This window comes from Pleurodeles waltl, chromosome 7, assembly GCF_031143425.1.
Source record: "Pleurodeles waltl isolate 20211129_DDA chromosome 7, aPleWal1.hap1.20221129, whole genome shotgun sequence".
Taxonomy (NCBI): domain Eukaryota; kingdom Metazoa; phylum Chordata; class Amphibia; order Caudata; family Salamandridae; genus Pleurodeles; species Pleurodeles waltl.
This window is the reverse complement of record NC_090446.1, coordinates 812187382-812210509: the sequence shown is the minus strand read 5'-3', so window position 1 is coordinate 812210509 and position 23128 is coordinate 812187382. Positions and strand designations below refer to the sequence as shown.

At 39.4% G+C, this 23128-nt stretch overlaps 1 protein-coding gene across 1 annotated transcript in view; it reads left to right on the top strand.

The window, feature by feature from the left end:
* Positions 1–23128, top strand: part of WWC1 (WW and C2 domain containing 1) — a 347981-nt gene that overhangs the window by 173309 nt on the left and 151544 nt on the right. The window contains exons 4-5 of the mRNA XM_069199350.1: positions 13261–13337; positions 15084–15163. Coding sequence (XP_069055451.1) covers positions 13261–13337; positions 15084–15163 — 157 coding nt within the window. The remainder of the gene's footprint in view (positions 1–13260; positions 13338–15083; positions 15164–23128) is intronic.

Here is a 23128-nt window from a genome sequence, read left to right as displayed (position 1 = left end):
AGCTATAGCCTCGCTTTATGGGGGACCATAATCCATTGGTACTAGTAATTAAGGATAGAGGGCTCAGAAGAATTGGACATTTGAGCGTGGTTTGTTGAATGATCCTTTGTACATGCGGCTTAAGGAATTTTTACATTTTAATATTGGAACAGCCCCAATAGAAATAGTCTGGGATACATTAAAGGCAGTTATACGGGGGGAAACTATGGGGTATAGTATAAAGCGACAGAAACAGGCGACAGCTCAGCTTCAAGCTTATATGGGGAAATTACAGACAGCAGAAGAACAGCTTATCTGGGCTATTAGGAAGGATGTTGGGGTCGAGGACGCTATTCATCAGGTTTCAGTCACAAAAATGGCCCTTGGGAACTACACAACCAAGAGGTTAGCAGAGAAAATAGCAACAAAACAAAGTGAGTGTTATGAATGTAGTGAAAAAGTAGGGCATATATTAGCTATGCGGACTCGCCAGAAGGCAACTTCCAGTATAATCATGCAAGTACAAAATAAGGCTGGGCTGATAGTAACGAGACCTAATTCTATTAAAGAAGCTTTCCAGGAATACTATACAGAATTATAAGACACAGCTAATATGGAACAGGAGCATACTACTAGTTACTGGCTGAGGCTGACTAGGTGTAGCCAGATTACAGCAGACGATCACAAAATATTGGAACAGGAGGTGACAGTCGAAGAAATGCTGGACGCACTTGAGGCATTCCCAAGTGGGAAAGCGGTAGGGCCAGATGGTATTCCTTTAGAGCTATACAAACATTTTAAGAAGGTGCTGGTATCAGTTCTGTTGGAATTGATGATCCACGTACAAACGGGGGGTAATCCTCCTCCATCTTGGGGCTCCGCGAATATTGTGGTATTTTTAAAGAAAGGGAGGAATCCGGATAGTTTAAGCTCATATCGCCCTATTACCTTGATGAATAGTGATGCAAAAATGTATTCCAAAATATTAGCGACCCGACTGTCTGGATGCATACGCAAATTGGTTAGTTGTAACCAGCATGGTTTTGTTCCTGGCAGGGATACAACTGATCATATAAGGAGGCTTATAGCATTATTTGATGCTGCACATGTGGCAGCAGAACCTGTGGCTATGGTTTTATTGGATGCAGAGAAAGCATTCGACAGAGTCAATTGGAAGTATCTTTGGGATATATTAAGGGCATATGGCTTAGTGGAAAGGTTCACTACAGCCATCAAAGCATTATATAAGGAACCGAGTGCTAGCATTTGGATCAGGGGAGAATGCTCCCACTCCTTTGGGATTAGACAGGGTACCCGGCAGGGATGTCCATGCTCAACATTACTATTTGCGCTGTAAATAGATCCTTTCCTACGAGTCCTGGAAAAGAGTACGAATGTTCAGCCAGTCATTCGTCATGGGTGGTCAACAAAAATGTTGGCTTATGCAGACGATGTGGCAGTTATAACCGCGAACCCGAATCTTGCCCTGAAAGAAATCGAGGACGTGGCAGAAACCTTTGGGGTAGTCTCTGGCTATCTCCTTAACAGAGATAAGACGCAAATAGTTATGAATGAGTATTGCAGATCGTCGGGTACACGTAAAGTAGATCACGCAGTGTATTTAGGGATTGATATTCTACCTCACGTAGAAGAGATTGTCCGGTTCAATATTCTGCCTATTATAGAAAGTGCTAGATATAGCTTTAGTAGATGGAATAACTTGCATATAACAATCTTGGGGCGGTGTAACTTGGTAAAGATGACATTTCTTCCGAAAATACTATATTTATTTTGTGCAATTCCATTGGAAATTGAGAAATCTTGGTTTAGGAAATTAGACCAACTAATTATGCAGTTGATATGGTTATATGGGAAGATACGTAGGGCAAGCAAATATATGACACTCTCAAGGGGAAAGGGCGGATGGTCTCTCCCCAACTTTAAGATGTACCAGATGGCTGCTGCAATTCAGTATATGCAACCGTTGTTTAGAAAGGGAACATTTGTAAGTGATAAGGAATATCTCCCTAGCATTTATGAGCTATTAATCGGCTCGGATGCACAAGGGGTGATACTCAAGCTCTTGGAACCAAGCTACTTTAAGAAAACTCGGTTTAAAGTTCTTCAGGCAGCTTTTAAAATCTGGGGTCCGCTGCAAAAGAAAATGGGATTGGGAAGGTATAATTACTATACATTGATCAAAGATAATAGGTTCCTCCCTGGGACTTTTCACGACAGTATTATGAAGCAGTGGAATCAAAAGGGGATACAAAGGTTTGGGATTTTTTTGAAGACTCTACAATTATGACTGTTGGAAACTTACGGGGGAAATTTGAATTAGCCCAAACAATTTTTTTAAATATTTACAAGTCAGAGACTTTATTTCACGAAAGACGGGTGGACCTGTAGGATTTGGTAAGAATTCCTTACTTGATAAGATGAACTCACCTGACAAGAATCCGATCCGATCATTATATGTGGAATTGACAAACAACCTTTCTGACGATTTAAGGAAATATAGTCAAAAATGGAGTATTAAGCTAAACGTGGAAGAGAAAGCCTTTTATGAGTCTTTAGAGCTAGGATGTACCTCCCTGCTGTCAGCACCTCTCCAGGCTCAACATTATAAAACAATTTTCTACTTGTATATTACACCCAGGAAATTAGCACAATGGGGTCGGGAACAAGGGGTACATTGCCCTAGATGTCAACAAAATGGGGTGGATATAATCCATATGTTTGCGACTTGTATAAAATTAGTGAATATACAAGAGAAATTGGAAAAGTTTATTAAAAAGACTGTAGGACTAGAAATTGAGTTAACTCCGGGGGTGGTGCTATTAGGAGTTATGGAGCAAAAGAAGCCTGCTGTCCGAAAATGTCTTTTTATGATTTATGTCAGTATATCGACTGTGTATTTCTTCGGGATGGCTTGATCAAGCACCCCCTACATATCAGATTTGGTTAGATCGTCTTCTAACAGTATACCAGCTGGAAAAGGTTCTGTATGAGCGAAAAGGAAAAAGAGGGAGAAAAAAAGGGTGAGAAATATGGGGGATCTTGGGTGAGTGGCTAGCCGATAAGTGATGGTCATATTAGAAATGTTATATGTCATATGTGACTAAATGAATTGCAGATCTATGGATGTGATTGTCGGTAATTATATACATGTTTATTATTGGTGGTTTTGGGTACTATTGAAGAAACAAAAAAAAAAAAAAAGAAACATTACACGGCCAAAGATCTAATGCTTTGTTCATGGTAGTGTAATTCATAGTTAATGGTAAGATAATGTAATGACACTATTGAGATATGTTATGTCATTTGTGAAGTCATCTATTGTATCAATGGTGAGGTCGCGGGCATTCCATTTTGCGTGTAAGCTACGGTTTCCATAGCAGGAGTGTGAGCAACTAGGATATTTCAGAGGTTTTACTTCAAAACCATTTTTCTAACTTAAATCTGGTTCCTTAAGCATGCATGTGTATGTGTGCATTGTGTGTATATAAATATATATATGTATATATGTGTGTTTATATGTATGTATAAATAAGTGTATATATGTATAGAGTCACAAAAAAACAAGAAAAACAAACGTTACTGGGATGTTAGTTAAGCTCACATTTTAACCGTAAAAAAAGTAGAAATTTACCTGCAATAGTTAGTTATTTCAAGTAACTGTACCTTGTGCCATAAGACAACTATAACTCACACCCCCTTTATTATTTAAATTGTTCCCCACGGTGGAGGTGGTCCCCTGGGCTACGGAGGGGAGCATTGGATTACATATTGTGCCCTAGAGAGGTGGCAGTCCCTGGGGCTGCAGGAAGGCCACCAATTCCCCTGCACTCAAATGGCAATGTCCCCGGACCTAGCCCACCCAGGGGCTTCTTAAAAAGCAGCATTGCAACCCTCCCTTATTTTTTATTTTTTTATTATTATTATAATTTTTCCTGTGAATTTGCGATGTAACTGAGAAATCAATGCAATGTGTTTTTTTAACAGTGTTATTTAGCCCTGTAGGGGGTCCCTCTGGGGCCCCTGCACCAGAGCTAAGGTGTCAGTGACGATTCTACCCAGGCCCCTTGTCTTATTTTCCTGGTTGAAGCGGTGGCAGCCAGTGAGACCTCTGCATTTCCCTGCACAAGCTCATCCTTGTTCGCAAAGTTGTCACGGACAGATGTATACAAATCTGGGTTTCCTTTAATATCTCAAAAACTACTGAACGGATTTACGCCAAATAACAAAGCGTAATCTGCGTACCAAAGCTACCTTTCTGCCAAATTTGGTGTAATTCCGTCCAGCGGTTTTGGCCTGTCAAACTCCTATGGTAATTAACATGAGAAATGCATGTTTTTTTTTTATCCCACCCCCCCTTGTCTTGACGGATCACGTAGAAACGTCCCATGTGCAACAAGAATCACTGGCACGCTGTAGATAATATATATAAATGTATGTGTGTGTGTGTGTATATATATATATATATATATATATATATATATATATATATATATATATATATATATATTTTTTTTTTTCTTCAGATTTTTGCCTTCCTTTGTTGAACCCATTTTTGTTTGCTTTCAGCACTTTTCCCTGCCAATCAATAGTAAAGTGCCTGTGCTCTGTCCCTAAAACATGTTGATAATGGCCGACACCTAACTGGGTCCTTTATTTTACTTGTAAGTCCCTATTAAATGTTACTGCCTGTACCCAGGGCCTGTAAAATAAATGCAACTAATGGGTAGCAGAACTCATTGTGCCACCCACTAAAGTTGCTCAACAAAACCTGCCTCAGGCCTGCTACTTCAGCTTGTAGTACAGGTTCAAACTACAATTTCAGCCTAGCAAAATAGGCTTTCTGTCAGGCCTAAACCTTCCTTTTCAATACCTATAACGCACCCCTGAGGCAGGGGGCATGTTGTTAGAAAAAAGTAGGACATGTTGGTTTGAGTTTTAAATGTCCTAAAATCACTTTTCACTATTCTAAGGCCATCTCTCATGTAGGTGAACACTGGGTTACCTTATAACACTTAATAAGTGCTAACATCAGATTAGGAGCCGGTAGGGATATGCTTCTTACACTGATATGGATTGTAATTTAAAATCCTCTTTTATGGTGAATTCGGTTTTTAAGTTAAAATTTTGAAAGTGCCACAATAGAAAGTTGGGATTTTCTTGCCCAGAACAATTGTACCTTTCTGCCAGTGTCATGGGTCACATGACTGTGGATAGCTCCGCTGTTGATGTTTTGTGTATTGCTTCAAGACCTGGGAACAAAGAAGGCCTAGCCATGAGGGGAGAGGGTCTTCCGGACAGAATGGCTGAGAAGGAGCTGTACTCTGTCCTCATTTCCTTTCAAAGGGTCCTACATGCAGCGCTCACAAAGGAACCTGACAGCAGGCCTGACCTTGCCTTTGTAACCGTAGAAAGATTGGATCCATGAACAGGCGAAAAGGGAAGAACTGACCCGAACCAGTTTTGTGAGTAGGTAATGGAATACCCCCACACAAAGGCTGACAGACCGGTATAAAGTACAGCCTTCAGAACCTCTCATCAGAACACTCCTGGCCCTGTGGAAGATTCAGAAGGAAGGAATGCTTTGCTGTTAGGACTGCCCAGCTGATTAACAGTTTAACAAAGGTTAACAGTATGTTATAGTTAGGTGAGCATTTCAGTTAAAACGTTTAAGTAACTATAACTTGTGCCCTAAGGTAACTATAACTTGTGCCCTCGCCATGCACAGTTTTCTCATCAATAATTTTATACCAAATGCTGCAGAGATATTATCAATGATGTTATATAAGATGTTATGAGTGTTGTCATATAAGGGGTAATTAGTAGAGCCTAGTGAAGGCACTATAGTTACTTGAGATAACTATAACTGCAGAATTTCCATGGTTTTGTGCATGTAAAATGTGAACCTAACTATAACATCCCTGCAATCTTTCGTTTTTTTTTCAGTGAATTTCTGTGCTTTTAAAAACAATACAGAGTAACATTTAATTACTATACATTAAACCAACCTCTGACCCTCCGCGTGGCCATATGCAGCCAATCCCAAGCCACATGCGGCAATATGTGACGAGGGATTGGCTGTAGGACTTGGCCTGTAGCTTTAGGACCTGGCCTGCAGCTAGGCCCTGCTGCCAACACCTCAAAAGCAGTCAACATGGATGGGGGACATGCAGCTCCCCACTCCCCAGGCCAGTTTCGGAATGGAGACCCCATCCTGCATGGCCTGCACCCTTTTTAAAGGGGAGAGGAGCATGCTGCCCCTTCCCCTGGCCAATATTGGTCCCAGGAACCCTATCCCTCAGGGCCTGCCCAGCATTTAAAGGGTAGAGGGGGCATGTAGTCCCCCACCACGGGCCAATATATGCCCTGGGACCCCATCTCTCAGGGCCTGCCAAGCAGTTGAAGAGGGGATGGTGTCACGCAGCCCCCCTCCCTGGGGTCTCACCTTAAATTGTTGGGTGCCATGACCCCACCCAGTGCACCCATTTCCTCAATGTTGAAGGCCGTGGGAAGCCTCGTTGTAGGTCCTGGGGAAGGAGAGGTGTTGGTAGGTGGTATGCGGGGCTAAGTGTGAAATAGCAAGCGGCATGCAGGAGCTACAGTGGGGGACGAAACAAGGAGAAAACTGTGAAAGCAAGGGAAAAGCATGGAGAAGACACATAAAAATGGGGAAATAAAAAGGAGAAAGTAGTGAGAACAAGGGAAAAGCAAAGAGAAGGCACACAAAAAACTGGGGAAAGCAAGGAGAAAGAAGTGAAAACGAGGGACCAGCAAGGAGAAGACACACATAAAATGAGGGAAAAGCAAGGAGAAAGCCTTGATATTGAGGAAAACGCAAGAAGGCACACAAATGGGAGTTAAGCAAGGAGAAAGCAGTGAACATGAGGAAAGCAAGGAGAAGGCACGCAAAAAAGGGTGGGGGAGGCACGGAGAAAACAGTGTGAACTCAGGAAAGCAATGCAGCACCCAAGAAACATGGTAAAAAGAAAGAAAGCAGTGAAAACAAGGAGAAAGCAAGGAGATGCACCACAAAAAGCCAGGAGAAAGCAGTGAAAATAAGGGAAAAGCAAGGAGAAGGTACACAAAAAGGTGGAGACATCAAGGAGAAGGCAAAAAATTATATTAACTTTTTTCTCTGGCACTTGCCCACCTAGGGGCTGTACTATTAACAAGCACGGGAGACCACACTTGTTTGTTTGTGTAAATTTACAACAACAAATTACCAAAAAATAAAATAAAATGTTTTTTGGCCCCCACAGTGTCCCTCTGGGACCCCACCACCAGGCCTGGGGTGGGGGTGGGAGGCAGCGAATTCCCGCCATTCCCCCTTATGGTTTTTTCACCTTTTCAGCCTCTGAAGTGAGTTATACACTAGTTTTGAAAAATTTGGGAAGATTTTTCATATGTTGCCAAAGTTAGTGCAAAAACAAAAAATGTTTTGTTTATGGAAACTGGTTCCTAACTGTATGTATGTGTGTGTAATATATATATATATATATCACATGCCCGAAACAAAGTCCTGTTTCCATTAGACGTATGGGAATATATTTCATAACATAGACAAATATCTTCTCTGTGTTCTTTCTCATTTAAATGTACCACAACGAAGACATCCTACAAGAGTTGTGTCAGGTTGTGATTCCGAGACAGATTTCCAATGCATTTGCCTTAGGATTTCAGAAATCAAGACCGAAATACATAATGCCAGATTTTTGTCTCTAGTCCCTTATATTAAAATTTGGCCAGAGGGCTATAATTTCAATTAAGCTGAACCATTGACCTTAGTTGTAGGGTTGCATTTTATTATCTGGAGTAAAAACAAATATTTTTAGTGTAGCCATCACATTTAAAATGTTTAAAAGAAATTAATCCACATTATGAGTGAAATAATATTTCAAATGTATGTTGGAGTTGCCTTAGCTTCAGTGATGTTGTATTGCCTAACTTATCTTGCCTGGAACATTGAATAACGTGCAGCAGTCTCGAACTGGCATCAAAGAGTTAATTTAAATGTTTTCACAGTATTCGTACATAATTCTGTTTTATGGAACTATTTAAGAATTGAAAAGTGAGATTGATGATTCTTTTGATTGAAACAAAATGAGAGGAGAGCAAAATATTTGCCTGGAGTGGGCTCTCAAAAGTTGTGACGGGTACATAATAAACACCACACTGTAGAGTTAGTAACAAATCAAGACTAAAGCCATACATTATGTCATTAAGAGAATTAAGGTCCAAGGCAAAGTAACTGTGAAATTAGAAAAGTAACCAAGATTAGGATGAGCAACTCATAAATAAAATGTTTTCCACCTTTTTAAAATTTTGGCAAAGATTGACTTTTTGGATGACGACAGCCAGTTAATATCAAATTTGATCACTCCAAACCAAATTTACTATCATTAGCTTTAGTGATTCTCTAAATGTGAATTTTAAGCTTTAACAATTGGAGAATCACCAACTCATACTATTTAGTGATCACTTTTTAGGAATCAGTGAAGGTTGCAAATTGTGTTTCTGTTTTGCAAATATCTTGTTAGGCTGGGATTGATGACATCACAGTCGGGAAATGCTTTAAAAGAGCACATTTCTGGGGAGATAATCTCTGTGAAAAGATGTGTTGAAGATGTCTCACTGGACAGAAGCCTGGCAAACCATGAGGCAAATAAACAAGGCAAAACATGGAAGGAAGAGGAAACAGGTTTTTGACATGGAGCTGGACATATTGTCAGAAAAATGTATAAATAATGTCACTAGCTTGTTAAAGCATCTCTAGCTGTACCTGAAGTGGCGTAAGACACAACCTGGATAGACATTAAGAAAAAACAGTGCTATAGGTGTGACTCAGTCCTGGGTAGAGGGTATCAGAAAGTGCTGATTTGGTCTAATGACAAGCACTGAGGAGAAATTTACCAGCAGTAGTTAAAAAAAAAATATATATATCTGGATCGGTAGGCACTCATGCCAAGGAACAACCTTCAGCACCCCTAGAGGAGATAATAGAAAGTATATTCATGTCTGAAGCTCTGTCTGTAACCATTAATTCTAGACACTTGCTTGTCATAAAATACCTACAAGTTAGTGCACTTCCCCCTTCCCCAAAACATAGGGCCTCATTACGATCCTGTCGCAGTGGCAGTCTGAACGCCGCCAAAGTGGTGGTCCCACACCACAATATGACCGTGGCAGTTGGACCACAGTCAGACTGCCAGAATTGCCAGTTTCCCTCCACTGGCGGGACTGGCAGTGCTGGTGGTCCTAATCCGCCATGCCAGCGCTGCACTGGGGATTACGACCCCCCTCTCCGGCAACATTTACATGGCAGTTGCCATGGTCCCGTCGCGCAGACAGTGAAAAGCGCTACAGGTGCTGTTGCATCCTATGCACTGCAACATTGCCGCCGGCTCAATTATGAGCTGGTGTCAGTGTTGTGGGCCGTTCCCCACTGGGTCAGCGGGCGGAAGCACAGTTTCCGTCCGCTGACCCAGTGGGGAACTTTTAATGGGGCCTATGGGAAGGCAGCCTCACTGGCAGCATCCTGATAGTGGGAGTTTGGCAGGCGTCCTTTTCTGCACACCAAACTCTTAATGTCCCCAATAATGTGGTGCATCTGTACACCTTGTTCTCAACAGTGGCTTGTTTATTATATTAAAAAAATAATCACACACAGCACACATCCTTCACTGTTAGCAATGATTCCAATCATGTCATTTACTTAAATAATGGGATACTGCATTATGAGACATGTAGTTTGGTGTTCTATGTGCAGATGTTACTGAATTTATATGAACAGTGCATATGCTCTGGGCTGAATTATAGAAAAATATATTAGCTACACTTATAGAATACTTTATTTAAAACTCAAAGTAAAACACTTAATATTTTTTTTATTGTCATATGCACCCCCTAAGGTAGTAAGCAGTGGCTTTTCCTAAAGATACAACAGTAGAAGTGGCAAAAAAAGCAAGGTCGCATGGACTTGAGATGTGGAAGGCAATTTTGGTGTGTCTAGCACAGCAGCATCTTCTATCAGTCCAGCCAGGATTAGAGCTGCTCCCCTACCACCACAAGTCCTGCCATCACAAAGACTAAGACAAGTATAACAACAAACAGGACCTGCAAGGCCACAGATACCACTGGCAACACCTCAAATATTTACGAAGGTGGAGGCCTACCATTATGACAAAGTCCACACATTAGGTGGAGAGCCATAGGGGCCAACCATCACTGTTAAAAGTTTGCAAATTGGAGGGTGTCGATGCTTTTAGTGCAGCATCAGAAGTTAGTCGATTCATGTCTTAATACAGTGAGTTGGGACCTAAAACGCACCCAGATCATGGGTTTAGGGCAAACACTGAGGAACAATCAACAATGGGCATACACAGGAAGACAATGAGCAAGGCAGCAACTGCACTATATGGATCCCTACATGATGATTGTGGAACACAGAGACACACACACACATACATTCCCTGTGGTGGGATACAAAGTGTAAGTAGGTCAGTGGACCAACTTGCAAGTTCCACAGGTGTCATATAGTGCACTGTGAATTTATAGGTGGCCTATTGGTATAGATGGGTCACTTCAGTGGGGACATAGCTGTGGATTTGGTTCTAGTAACCTCCTCCTTACAAGAGTTACAGGCACAGACTTGTGAAAGTGAGGAGACTTTTGAGCCTTAGCCGGGTCTCTGTGCCTGAAATGTTTAATGCAGCGTGCACCAAAAGACCAGGTACAGATAAAGAAAGAACTAGTGCAGGATCAGGAGCAAAGATATATAGGGTATCGAGAGGGTGAAAGAAGCAAAAGGATTGACTTGGATGATGCACATAGGATGACATTTTTTCCATAATGGTCCAGCTGACTTCTTGTGTTGCTGATGTAAGAGCACGAATAAACAGAACTTTTGAGTTACACATTGAAACTGTTTATATGTCATATATGACTGAATGAATGGCACTTCACTTTCCCTATAAATGTTTGTTATATCTGCTCTGACTTCCCTTTCCTCTGTTGAATTTTGGGCATCTAATTCTGTGGTTGTTTGGTGGACGGGTGGGAGTCTTCATAGTCAGAGTCCTCATTGTCTTGATCTGCAGTAATCCTTACCCCATTGCAGTGTTATACTGATACCACAAAAAGCAATGATTTTGCAGCAGGTCTCTGGCACATTCTGCAGAGCTCTACTACTTTTTGTGAAGGCAACAAAATCTTCCCTTAAGTTTTCCAAACACATTCAGTTACAGATTTGGTCTTTTTGTGAGCAATGGTGTATCTACGCTCCCTTGGTGAATGGGGATGCTGGCGTGGTGTTAGAATCAATGGCATGGGGACTCTCTCCGACAGGAGAAATGCTTACACATCTGACTTATTTGGTATGTCTGACTATGGGATTTTCAAGGGTTACGCTTTTGTAACTTACCTAATAGATACCAATCTCCAAGATCTCCTCTTGTTAAAAGGTCATTCAGGACACAATGTTTTAACTCAAAGGAATCATGTGGTATTGGGCCAGCAAGTCTGTTATTTAAGTCTGATCGACATAACACTTGTATAGTCAGCGAATCCTATATTTGATGGTTTCTCTGTAGGCATTCTTTGCCTGATGGTGGTCGTATCACTTCACTGGCTCAATGAATAGAACACATTCCACTAATACAACCTATTACATATAGGAATTGTGCTATCTAGTAAAATTATATAATGGTGTCCTGCGAGTCCTGGCAAGTAAATTTAAAGAACACAGGATCATGTGTGAATGTTGGGGTTCACTAGTGCTAATTTGGTTTGTCATGCTAAACGACCAAAATATTATTTTTCTCTTTTTCATACGGAAACACACATATTGTGTATGTTAGGTAATCAGTTTGTGATTTATTACCAAATCACAAAACATTCATATATCGGGCTCCATATACTTCCCTCCACATAGCTGAAAATCAAGACTTTCCGATTAAATCTGCGATGTAGAACACATGTTTATAGGTTAACTTTATCAGGGATAGTTCAATAGAATGTTGGCACTTTATGCAGAACTTTCCAAATCAAACAGAGCATGTTCAGTGTATTGGTATGCATATTTCAAGCCAGTGCAGCTTTCTTCTGTCTGGCGATAGCCATATTTGTTTTTCCCATAGATTGTGTTTTAATGGACTGGTTCTGTACATCCTGTACTTCTGCAAGCTTTATATAACAAAGAAATTAGAATGACCTGGAATTTTGCAACCAAGACTTTATTGTATCCTGGACTAAAGTTGTTATGTGATCCAGTCTTCTCAAACTGCACTCTGTAGGCAGGTTTTCAGTCAGTTGTGCTCAACATTGTTCAATTAAAGAAAACCTCACTCGTCAAGAAAACCTTAACACAGGTTGTGTAATGGAAGACTTAAGTGATCTGGAGTATCCCATGGTAATGTACAAATTCATAGTTACTGATATTTGAGTACTGCATGAATACCGCCATTGGTCATTATCATTTGAGGCTTTTCAACTTTGAGACTTCCTGAAGAGCTTTCATTTTCCCAACATATAGTATCAGCTATTGTCCCTTCCTGAAGCCAGACACAGAGTATGAGAAACTAAAAAATAATGGTAACACTGCCACAGAGTCGTGCATCAATAGAATTGCAAATAATAATGATATAAAAGTAAATACGAAAGGGTTTTAACATGAATTTTATGAAACATTTTCCGGGCCAGGAGCTGGCCCTCTAGAATCCAAACACAACAATGAACTATTCTCCCACTTCAACATTTAGTGCATCTTTTGTTTGTATTTCTCTTGTACCATAATATTATTTGTAGCTTCATTGTATTTCAGTTTTGTGTAGTTACATATATACATTGAAGTGCCCTTCAGTCACTTTACACTAGATGGGAGAGCATTTTCTCTTGTATAGAATTGATAGGGCCAAATCCTGCATATGTATACATTCAGTATATGCTTGTTTAAAAAAAATGCTTACTGCATGTGAAATTGTGGCTACGTAGGGCATTGAATACTAAATATTTATGAAGAAATAAGTCATCTAAGATAAGCATATAAATAGAATGAGTTTTGTAGGCTACTGCTATGCTAAATTGGTGATATACCCTAAAACAACAATTTAATGAAATAACAAAAAAAAAAAATGTAGAGTGACTTCAAGTGTGTTTTAAATTTTTATATTTAGAAAATATATGCAAATGAATTGGCTTAATTTGCATAGGACATTCTTATTGTACGGCATTAAATGTGTTTTGCTGTGCTTTCACATTTTATTCTAGTGGCATCTGGATCTTCCTCTACCTCCAAATATGATCCTGAAATTCTTAAAGCAGAAATTGCTACAACTAAATCCAGGGTAAGTGATCAACGTGCACTTGTATGGATGAAACAGCCTATGTTATTTTGTAACATTGGTAAGTATGCCAGCATTGTTGTGAGACAACCATGGTAAGTCCATAAGTGATTCTTGAAAGAGATCCATTTGATTTCTAAAGCTGTACTCTTTCTTGTCAAATCTGAGAGTTGGGTCACAATCGGTATTGAAAAAGGTTTTAATGGACGCTTAACAGAAGTTTTATTCTGTCTTCTTAGCATTTATTACTCAGATTCATTTAGCATTTTCTGATTATAGATGTTAAATGACATACTCATTTCTGCAAAGCTGAACTGTTGAAAGAACTTCCTTTGAGGCGTCAGGCCCTTCATAATACAGCAGGAAGATACAGTACTTGGTTTTGATGTATCTCTTCTGCACACCATTTCACCCAGCATTATAGACCAATCCCTCAATGTTTTACTTGACTATTGTCCAGCCTATTTCAAAAGCCACAAATTGCACAATGGGAGGCTTCAAATGGAATTTTGTTGTGTACCATGACTTATGTGCTCCGTATTGGCCAGTTGTGTATTTGTGTTGCAAGTATACCTGAGGAAAATATGAATATTACAGCCCAGATTAGCTGTAATCAGAGGTTGGAAAGGGTCATTAGCAGACTATTCAAGTTGATGTTATGCCTACAACCCTTAGCATAACTGTAAAATAATTCTTTAGAAGCACCTGATTGTTTTGTATCCTCTTTTAAAAGCACTTTGCAATAGGTTCCATCAGAAATATAGCTGCTGAAATACTGCAACTGAATACCATTGAGCATCTATTATTTCAGTGCAAAGAGACTCAAGACTTTGGTGAATGTGTGTTTCACAAATTATGTTATGTGTTATTTTATGTGTTAAGTTATGTTGCCCCACTGAAGCCTAACCAAAACATGTAATGAGGTTAAGTGGGAAGTTCATCTCATTCTTTGAAGTCGAAGTGGGATTATTTTAGGAATATGAACAAACCAAAGAAGTGACTTAGTAACTTTGAGATGAGAGATGCTGGAACGAGAGGTGGATTCTATGTTGATGTCTGGCCCATAGACCATCTCCATTGCTTTATGACTGCACCTCCATGTTCCTCACTCCTACATGTAGAGAACCAAATGGAACATAACTATCAGTCTGTTGTTCGCTATAGGACACATCCTGTGGCTATTGTTCAATATGATGGCATAGTCTGGTGTAGAGAAGACTGATTCAGATGAGATAAAAAGAAAACAAAGTGGGAAAGAATGGTGTAAGAGGATCTGCTAACAGTTGCTGGAGAGAAATAATTTGACGAGCAAAGGAGCATGTTCTTTAATAGGCACATATTGTAATATACGCATTCTCTGCATAAGTATACGCAGCAATGCGTTTCCATTTTTCTCTTCCTAAGTATCCCTTCGACTTTTTAATGAGCAGTTGGAGATGGTATTGTAATCACATCTTATGGGTGTTTAGAAGTAGTTACCAGTGATACTTGGAAATTGTTTCTTTAATGTAAAATGAATAATCTTTAAGATAGTATATGTACCTCTGATATACCAACAATGGGACCGTGTGCTGAAAACTTACATTTTTCGAAAAAGCAAAAAAAATGTGATGCACTTCTTATCATTATAAAGGTGGGATTTGTCTGTGATACATGCAACCCAAAGATTATCAAGCTTTTTTCAAATGCATTTTAAGTTGTTACTGTAGGTGTATTTACAACCTATGTTACACCATTACCATTTTTCAGGTTAATAAGCTCAAGAGAGAAGTTGTTTACATGAGGCAGGATCTGCAGTACAAAGAGAATGGCTATCAAACGCTGAAGGAGTGAGTATTGAAAAGCTAAAGTCCCTTTGGTTGTTATATACAATATATGGGTATGTTTCATTTAACTTGCAGTGTAGTAGTGAACCTTAAATGCAGTTCTTCACTGAGACATTGAATGAATGAATCTGTACAGCGGAAGATGCTGCACAGATTGACTCTAGGCACGTTAAACTCAGTTTAGACTAAATATGAATATTGACTGATATGAAATGGAATTGGTCATTTTAGGAGCTTGGCCTGTGGATTACCATTATTCTAAGATAAAAAAGAGCATTTGCAGCCTCCTAAGCATGGGGTTACAACAAAAATTATAAAATGGAAAAAACATTTACTGATATGACCGTTTTACAACTGATGTTTTTTAAATAACATACCTTTCAGCTGTGTCATGCACATCATCATTATTATTTTTGGGGAAGGAGAAAAGAGTAAAACATCACCAAACCAAGCACTGAAGTTGCAGGCATCCATAACGTTGCAATGTCTCTTAGACTATTTGGAACAGCATGATTAAAACAAATCCCCGTTATACTAGACACCTGAATTGCAGGCGAAAAATAACTGGTATTTAAATAATATAAAAATCAATACAAATAAACTTCTTGCAATCATTTTGTCACCAAAGAGAAGGGAGCTACTCTTTTGGCGGTTGTGAAGAATGCGCCCAGGCTTTATGCTGTCAGTCACAGTAAAAGGAGCCAGTGGGTAAAGTGGGATCCATTGACCAATGCTGTAGTGTGTGGAAGCAAAATGTGAATGATGATTCAAAAGACCTTTCGATGAAGCCCTCTATCCAAGAACCCCCTCTATGATTGTTCACAATGTATTTTTTTTTCTTTTTAAGTGGACTGGCGAGAGAGCTAAAGCTCTTTAACTGTCAGCCTTTTAAAACTAAATTCAGGCGAATGAAAGTTGGTTGGCGCTTCCTCATTTCTTTGAGCAGTTACTTGAAATGTTTAGAATGAGCCTATCACCAGTGGGTTGGAAACACACTGTGGGGGAATAGAATGGGTAGATGTGAAAATACCACACATCGGCCTCCAAGATGGGAGGAAGGAAACCAATGAAGGCCTTGCCAACAAATTGTTTTGTGGTCGGCCGTGGTCAATTAGCAACCTGTCAGACTTTTTCAAACACTCTTTCTGGTGGACATAGATGTAAAGTGGTGGCCTCATGCAGTACACTACTAAAAAAGTATTCAAAGGGCAAGATATGCTATATTATGTGAGACAAGGAAACATTTTGTCTTTTGTTACTTCAATACTTGAAACAAATGGCCTTCAATAAAAGTGTTAAATGTAAATCAAAATCATGTAGGGAGGCAAGAAGTCTTTGCTTTTGTCATTAGATCCAAGACAAGACACAAATGTATGTTGGCTTACTTCTTTATTGGCCATTGTTTAAAGTTCATGTTGTCTGACAGTTCACTCTACACAATTGACATGAATTTGCATGTATGGGTGTATGTGCGTTCTAGTGCTTTTTGTTTTGTTAAACTAAATTCTCTTTTATGTATGAACATACAGTCTCTAAAACACTGTAGAACTGGGGCAGAATCAGTTGTCGCTGACATACTGTGCTTCTGATTTTGGCTTTTCAGTGCAGCTGGTCTGGTCAGATTCTTCTTATTGTCTTCAGTTTTGGTACACCTTTGTATTCGTGTTATCTTTTTGTCATACAACTTTTTCCATAAGTAAGTGGTGACTATACAATACTGTGCTACTGATTCATACCTTTTACATACATTCAGTCCTGTAGAGATGGAATCTATTGCATTCCTGTAAGGAACAATTGCTTTAATTGCATCCATCTTTCACCCCCGATATCAAACACAATTATAATGTAATCAGTTATGTTCATATTGTAACAGCAGCACAAACTAAGTCTGAAAATGCATTCCTGAATGTGTGCTAATATGTGATAAATGACCTTCAAAATATTTGCAGTGTATTTCTTTCAAGAAGGATCACAAGGGATCAGATCTTTTTATTTTCTTCATATATTAAAAATCCACAACATGTTGTCATGTTGGCGGCTTCTCTGATCATTAGCCTTTATGTTCTTAACAGATACATGTGATTCCCAATATTTAATGTGTTACCGAGTATTCCTCTTTATCAACTTAAAACAAGTTCTTGAAGGAGGAGGATTCCTCAGCAGGAGATGTGTTCTCTTCATCCATTTGTAAAGACCTTTGCTTGAAACAGCAGGTAATGAAGTGCAGATCTAAATGTAATCCAAGTTACAGGTCTGAAAATCTCTTTCTGCTACTAGATTTACTAACTAGTAAGGAATCAATTGGGTACCTAATCCAGGAAAATTCAAGGGCTCCTTTCTTTACTCATACTCATTTCCCTTCTTCCTGGAAAAACTGTCCCTTGAACCAGGTCAATCCGCTTCAAAGTTGTATTTAATTATCTTGTCTCGTGCTACTAATGATTGTTTTGGGTTTGCACATTTAGATGGGTGGGAACTCTGTTTTGTGTTATGAAATAAAGCAAACAGTAACCCTAGTAATGTATCAGTAAATAATTAAAGCTAATGAACACAAATGTCTGTGAATTATACGCAAAGATCGGTACACTTCAGAAAAGAAGGGTTTCTCAAAGCACCAATTACATATTCCTGCCAAACCTCTTGCTGCGTACAGTGGGCCTAGTTCACAAAGGTAAGTTACACTTCTGAATAAGTTTACACTTTGTATTAATTTTACTGCTTTCAGTATTCACTAATTCCAAGTGTAAACTTACTACAAACGTGTAAGTTACAGGTCCCCACCTTCAGGTGACATCTCTCGCTAAGCACCTCCTTTTGCTAAACCCCTCTTACCCTCCATCCTATCCCCTTTAGTAGTAAGTCTTCCTATTTCCCCACCCACTCCCTCCATCCTTTACCACATTTACTACTAAAACATATACCAACATGTGCGGAAACTGTGCAATCTGGACTGGAAACTCCACACATATAACTATAAGCAGTGTGGAGTCCTAAACTCTGCATGTAGTTTGTTAATTGCAATGTATAGCATGTTTTGTAGTAGTACAAAAACTTACTACAAAGTGCTGTTTGTGAATCAGTCCCAATGTTTCTAGCATCACACATTGAGTGTATTCAAAATCAAGACACAAAATAGATCTTCTCCATTTTAACTTGCATAATAGTGAAACATTCCATCTAGGTTAAAGGGCTTTTCTATTATGGAGTTTATTATGTTATGATATCCAGTGCAAGTTGAATTACATTTAAGAGTATTCTTCTAGCTCTTTCAATATTGAAGTACCCTGTTCTTTCAGTGGGAATTATTTAGGTTATTTGAAAGCTATCATAAACAAAGATGTGTCAGAGGAAATTCTCTGGGGAATAATTCTCCCATGTGTCAATAGCAATAACTTCCCACAACTGCTCTGGCTTGATATTTGGCTGCTTTTCCCTCGCTCTCCGGGTGAGAACCTCTGTTTTTTATGTTGTCCTGGTTTATTTGAAGGTTTGCTTATGCCAACGATGCAACAACTGTATTGCCCGGAGATGCTACCTAGAAACCCTTAACGGGGTGCAAAATGGAAAGGCCACAATTCGGTTACAGGACATCTTGAAATATATGGTTCAAGTCTAAGATTCACATTGCAGTGCTACATCCAACCTTTTATTGCCTGTTGTGCAAAGCCCCTTTATGTCTGATTGGCAAACTTAGTTGACCCTAGTGTGCTCTTTATCTTGATTTACTATTTCAACAGTTTGGGAGAGATTAAGAAAGAACAGATATCCTAATTGCTGCCTGAGTATTTGAAATAGATTCCTTTTGGCAATTAAATTAGGCATCAGGTTTTTCACTTGAATAAAATTTCTCAAAATGATATTCTTCCACAGAAGGTTTGTGTTTTACTTTCACCTGCGTTTTTTTTTATTGGGAGATAGTTTGAGGTGGGGAATGCACCTTTAATTTCAGTCTTTGGCATATCATACGATATCATAGCTATGCAATCTTCAGTAGTAACACGAAACGAGTATAATTCTGCACCATATGTCTTCAGCAGAAAATGCCTATGAGGCCATGTTCTGATTTCAAATAGTTTCTTGTTTGACCATCACTCGATTTCTGGCATCTCAGTTAATGTGGAATGAGGGTGTATAGTAGCCCAGATTAAAGCGACTGTACAACGACGAGAGAAGTACCTAAGAGTTGAGGAAGAGGGCCTTTTTCTTTCTGCAATGTTCATAAATATATGATACATATAATTTGGTGCTTCCTGTGCTGTTAACACTGCCAGATAACGGCCAAAGTCATGCCTCCGACGTGGGACACTATGCACCTCTCCTGACCTCCCTGCATGCCCCAGGCATTATCCGCAAGTAGAACCTAGAAAAAGAAGGATGAATTTTTTAAAGAAAATGTGGAAACATTTAGAAAGCAATGTACTCTCTCTGCAACATACTTCCTCTGCAACATATTCTCTAGCCGTAATAAATTGTAGTATAGCGTGTCGTGCAAGTCATTTCATGGAGGCTCAGTTAAAATGACTGGTGGGTTCACATTTATATTTGTAGGCTAAAATGTAATCAAATGACCTCTGCACTGTAACATAAAGTTGATGAATATTTAAATATGCTTTCCAAAATGTTATGAAATGTTCAGCTGAGAAGAATTTGTTATTACGCAATATGAAGCGGGCCAGTGACTTATTCATTAAAATGGCCACGGTACTGCTTGTAATCTGGTGAATACAGGAGCCCATTATCCTTGTATCTCAGGCATCTCAAGGTGCTGACACCGTCCCAGTTGAGTAGTTCCTGTATAAATGTTTTAAGGGTGACTCACCTGCCGGATAATTTTTCACAATTATTTCCCATGAGGTTTCAGTGAGAATGTTCCTTTTTGTTCTTGTATCTGAGCTAAGACTGTGGAGAAACCTGTTTTACGACATAGTTCCACCCTGACAACAGTTAAGCCCTTTGTTTCCCTGCCAACTAATGCATATGCGTGAACGGATACGTCTCCTTCTTCGGTTTTTAGACCAAAGTTCTTGTGTTACAGAGAGAGCAGATGCTTAGGTACAAGTAAAGGTATAGAAGCAGGAACTCCATTATATCCTGCAGTCATGGTCGAAACTAAAGCCTGCGCTTTTTCACCTTCATTAGTCTGTGGTGTGCGAAAATATGCTGGTGGGAATACAAATACAGTATTTTGAGCTTATTTAAAGAGGAACTCGCAGACCACAAATGCAGTTCTTGGCCTAAGTCCATTTTGCCTGCTTTCCTTTTTGTAAATTCCCATGTTGTTATTATTTTGTCTTTTAAAGTCCCTTTCACATAATTGGATCCCTCCATGTTTATTACGAGAGATCTTCTGTCATATTATGGGGCTAGAGACCAGCGCAGGGTTGCACAGAATCATACCCCTACCATTTTTCATACAATTCACATAGCGATTACACAATAATGCAAGTATCATCTTAATCCTGGATTGCCTATTCTGTTAGATGCAAAAGTGACCCTTTGTGTAGTTGTAGAAGAATAGAGATCCTGGGACTGGTGAGTGAGGGGACAGCTCCTCAGATGCTCACATCTGTATGGATGTCCACACCTTTCAAGGGCAACAAACTCAGGGCATAAAGGCAAAAATCACAGAATCCTACTCAACGCCTACTTTTTATTTGCACCACAAATCAACTTGCTGTTAAAAGAGGTCAATCCTCAGCTTTCTATCCGTCAGAAAACTCTTCTTCCCCCAGACCAGCCATTTGTGTGATGCTCACTAGAGCCTTGTTGAAGACCCACTGGGACTGCTGTCATGTACTCTACTCAAAGCTCCAAAGACGTTGTCTCAAGAACAGATCCAGGTATCAAGATTATGGGTGGACCGAGGTAAAGACCTCTATGTGTTATTAGCCTTGTAGCCACTCTGCTGTTTACTGAAGGAAAGATGAATCAATTTCTCGCATCTGTGCTTATTGCATAAGGTCAGCTGTGAAAAGAGGCCAATATTTCTCCAAAGCTGTCCTGGTTTAAAGGCCAGCTAGGAGATTTCATATGTCCAGCTCTATATTGATACACAAAGTAGCCTTCAAGCTGCAACAACGGAGGCTCTGAGCTCTGGGTGTGCAGGGTGGCAGGCAGTGGAACACTCTCTAAATCCCTGCCTCGGAACCAAACTAAACTTTCTCCCTTTCCGAAGGCTCCCGAAAACGGAGCTTGTTAGATTGGTGTTTGCCAGGGGTACTGTGAATGTGAGGACGTTGACCCAAAGAATTTAAATGAGGTCTATTTTTAGCAAATGGACGAATTCCGACTGCCATCTTTCTGCACTATGTATGCAGCCAGTAAGCTATTCAGTCTTCTGGAATAGTGGTGATAAGCCAACATTTAATGCTGTTCCAAGTTTCATAAAGAATACATAATTCCAGGGGGGTTGATTGTGGTCTCTGCAGATCTCCCAGAGTAAAGAAACACTCAGCATTCATGTAACACGCAAACAAAATAGATATTGCACTCAGCCTCTTCATCGGTAGTTCTCAGTGATGGCATCAATTGTGATCATTTGAGATGTCATCAGTAATGTTATGAGTGGTGCAATATGTAAGGTCATAAGCAGTGCATAGCTAGGGGCAAGTTATAGTTAGCACAGTAAGATACACCTTGGAATTTCATTGTTTTTTTTTCTCTGTGAGTTTAACTGTCACATTAACTTTGTTTTATTCAGTGAATTTCTGTTTTTTAAGGTACGATCTTACCTAAGATACCCAACTATAGTATAATTTAACCTTTATATGTTTGTGTGTATGTATATGTATATATATATATAAAGTTCTCTAAAATAAAGATTACCGCTAATAGCTCATTCAGGATAGTGTAGTTTATTTCCTTATAACACCAAAATGATAACATTTTTGCCCAGTCCAAATTAACATTCTCATGTTAATTATATCTACCAATGTATTATCGCAAATAGAGTGTGTCACATAATATTGCAAATTTGAATATATTGATGTTTCAACAGCTAGGGCCTTGAAGGGAACAACCTCATCATAAGGTATATTGTAAGGTACACAAGTGCCAAATTAAATGTGTCACCTATATTTGGTAATATTGAAACACAGACATAATTTCAATATATACACAGTATAGTGTCAATGCATAGTGGACTATTGGGGGCATGAATTGTAAAAGGTGTAATAAGCACTTGTAACCCATAATCAAGAATAAGATAACAAGACTCACTATTGGCAATACACAATCTGATATCAAAATTGCATCACATAAAAAATGTGTACCAAATCCTAATAATGTAACACATCTTAGATCTTCTGAAATGGTTGACATCCAGCATAGTATGTATGTACCCAAAGTAACCAATAACCAGCATGTATTGTAATACAGTAATGCAATTTATATCGGATCATTTATCAGACATTGATACATAAGCATCTATGAAAAACAGAAAAAATCTTACTTGAGCTTCGTCCGCCCAAATAGTACTGCAATGCTGAAGAAAAGGGTACGGCAATCATCAGGCCCAAACTGGCCAATCCATTCCTTCCTCTGTAAAAATCAATTATCAAGGATTAAAAACACTGTAGAGAAAATTCATATGCTTATAGGTATCATCAGCAACAATATTTTGACATCCAAATCTTATGCAAACAAGAAATGTTAAGAATATAGGAGACCTAGGAACCCAGGGGCAATGGATTAGATTAGGAATTCCACAGGAACAGGATCATCATGAAAAATCGAATTGCAGAATACCCAATCATTTTAATTCTTTCCCAGGTGCACACTTAGGGCCTAATTATGAGTTTGGGGATCCACGGACTGCCAAAATTTGCAGAAGTGGTTGGGCTGCTGCAATCCTGGCGTTCCAACCACAGGATTACGATCCCGGTGACCAGAACACCAGGAGATTGCTGCCTCTACTGGGATCAGGGATCCAGGAGAGGTTGGCGATAGTCAATGCTGTGCCCTGTTCGG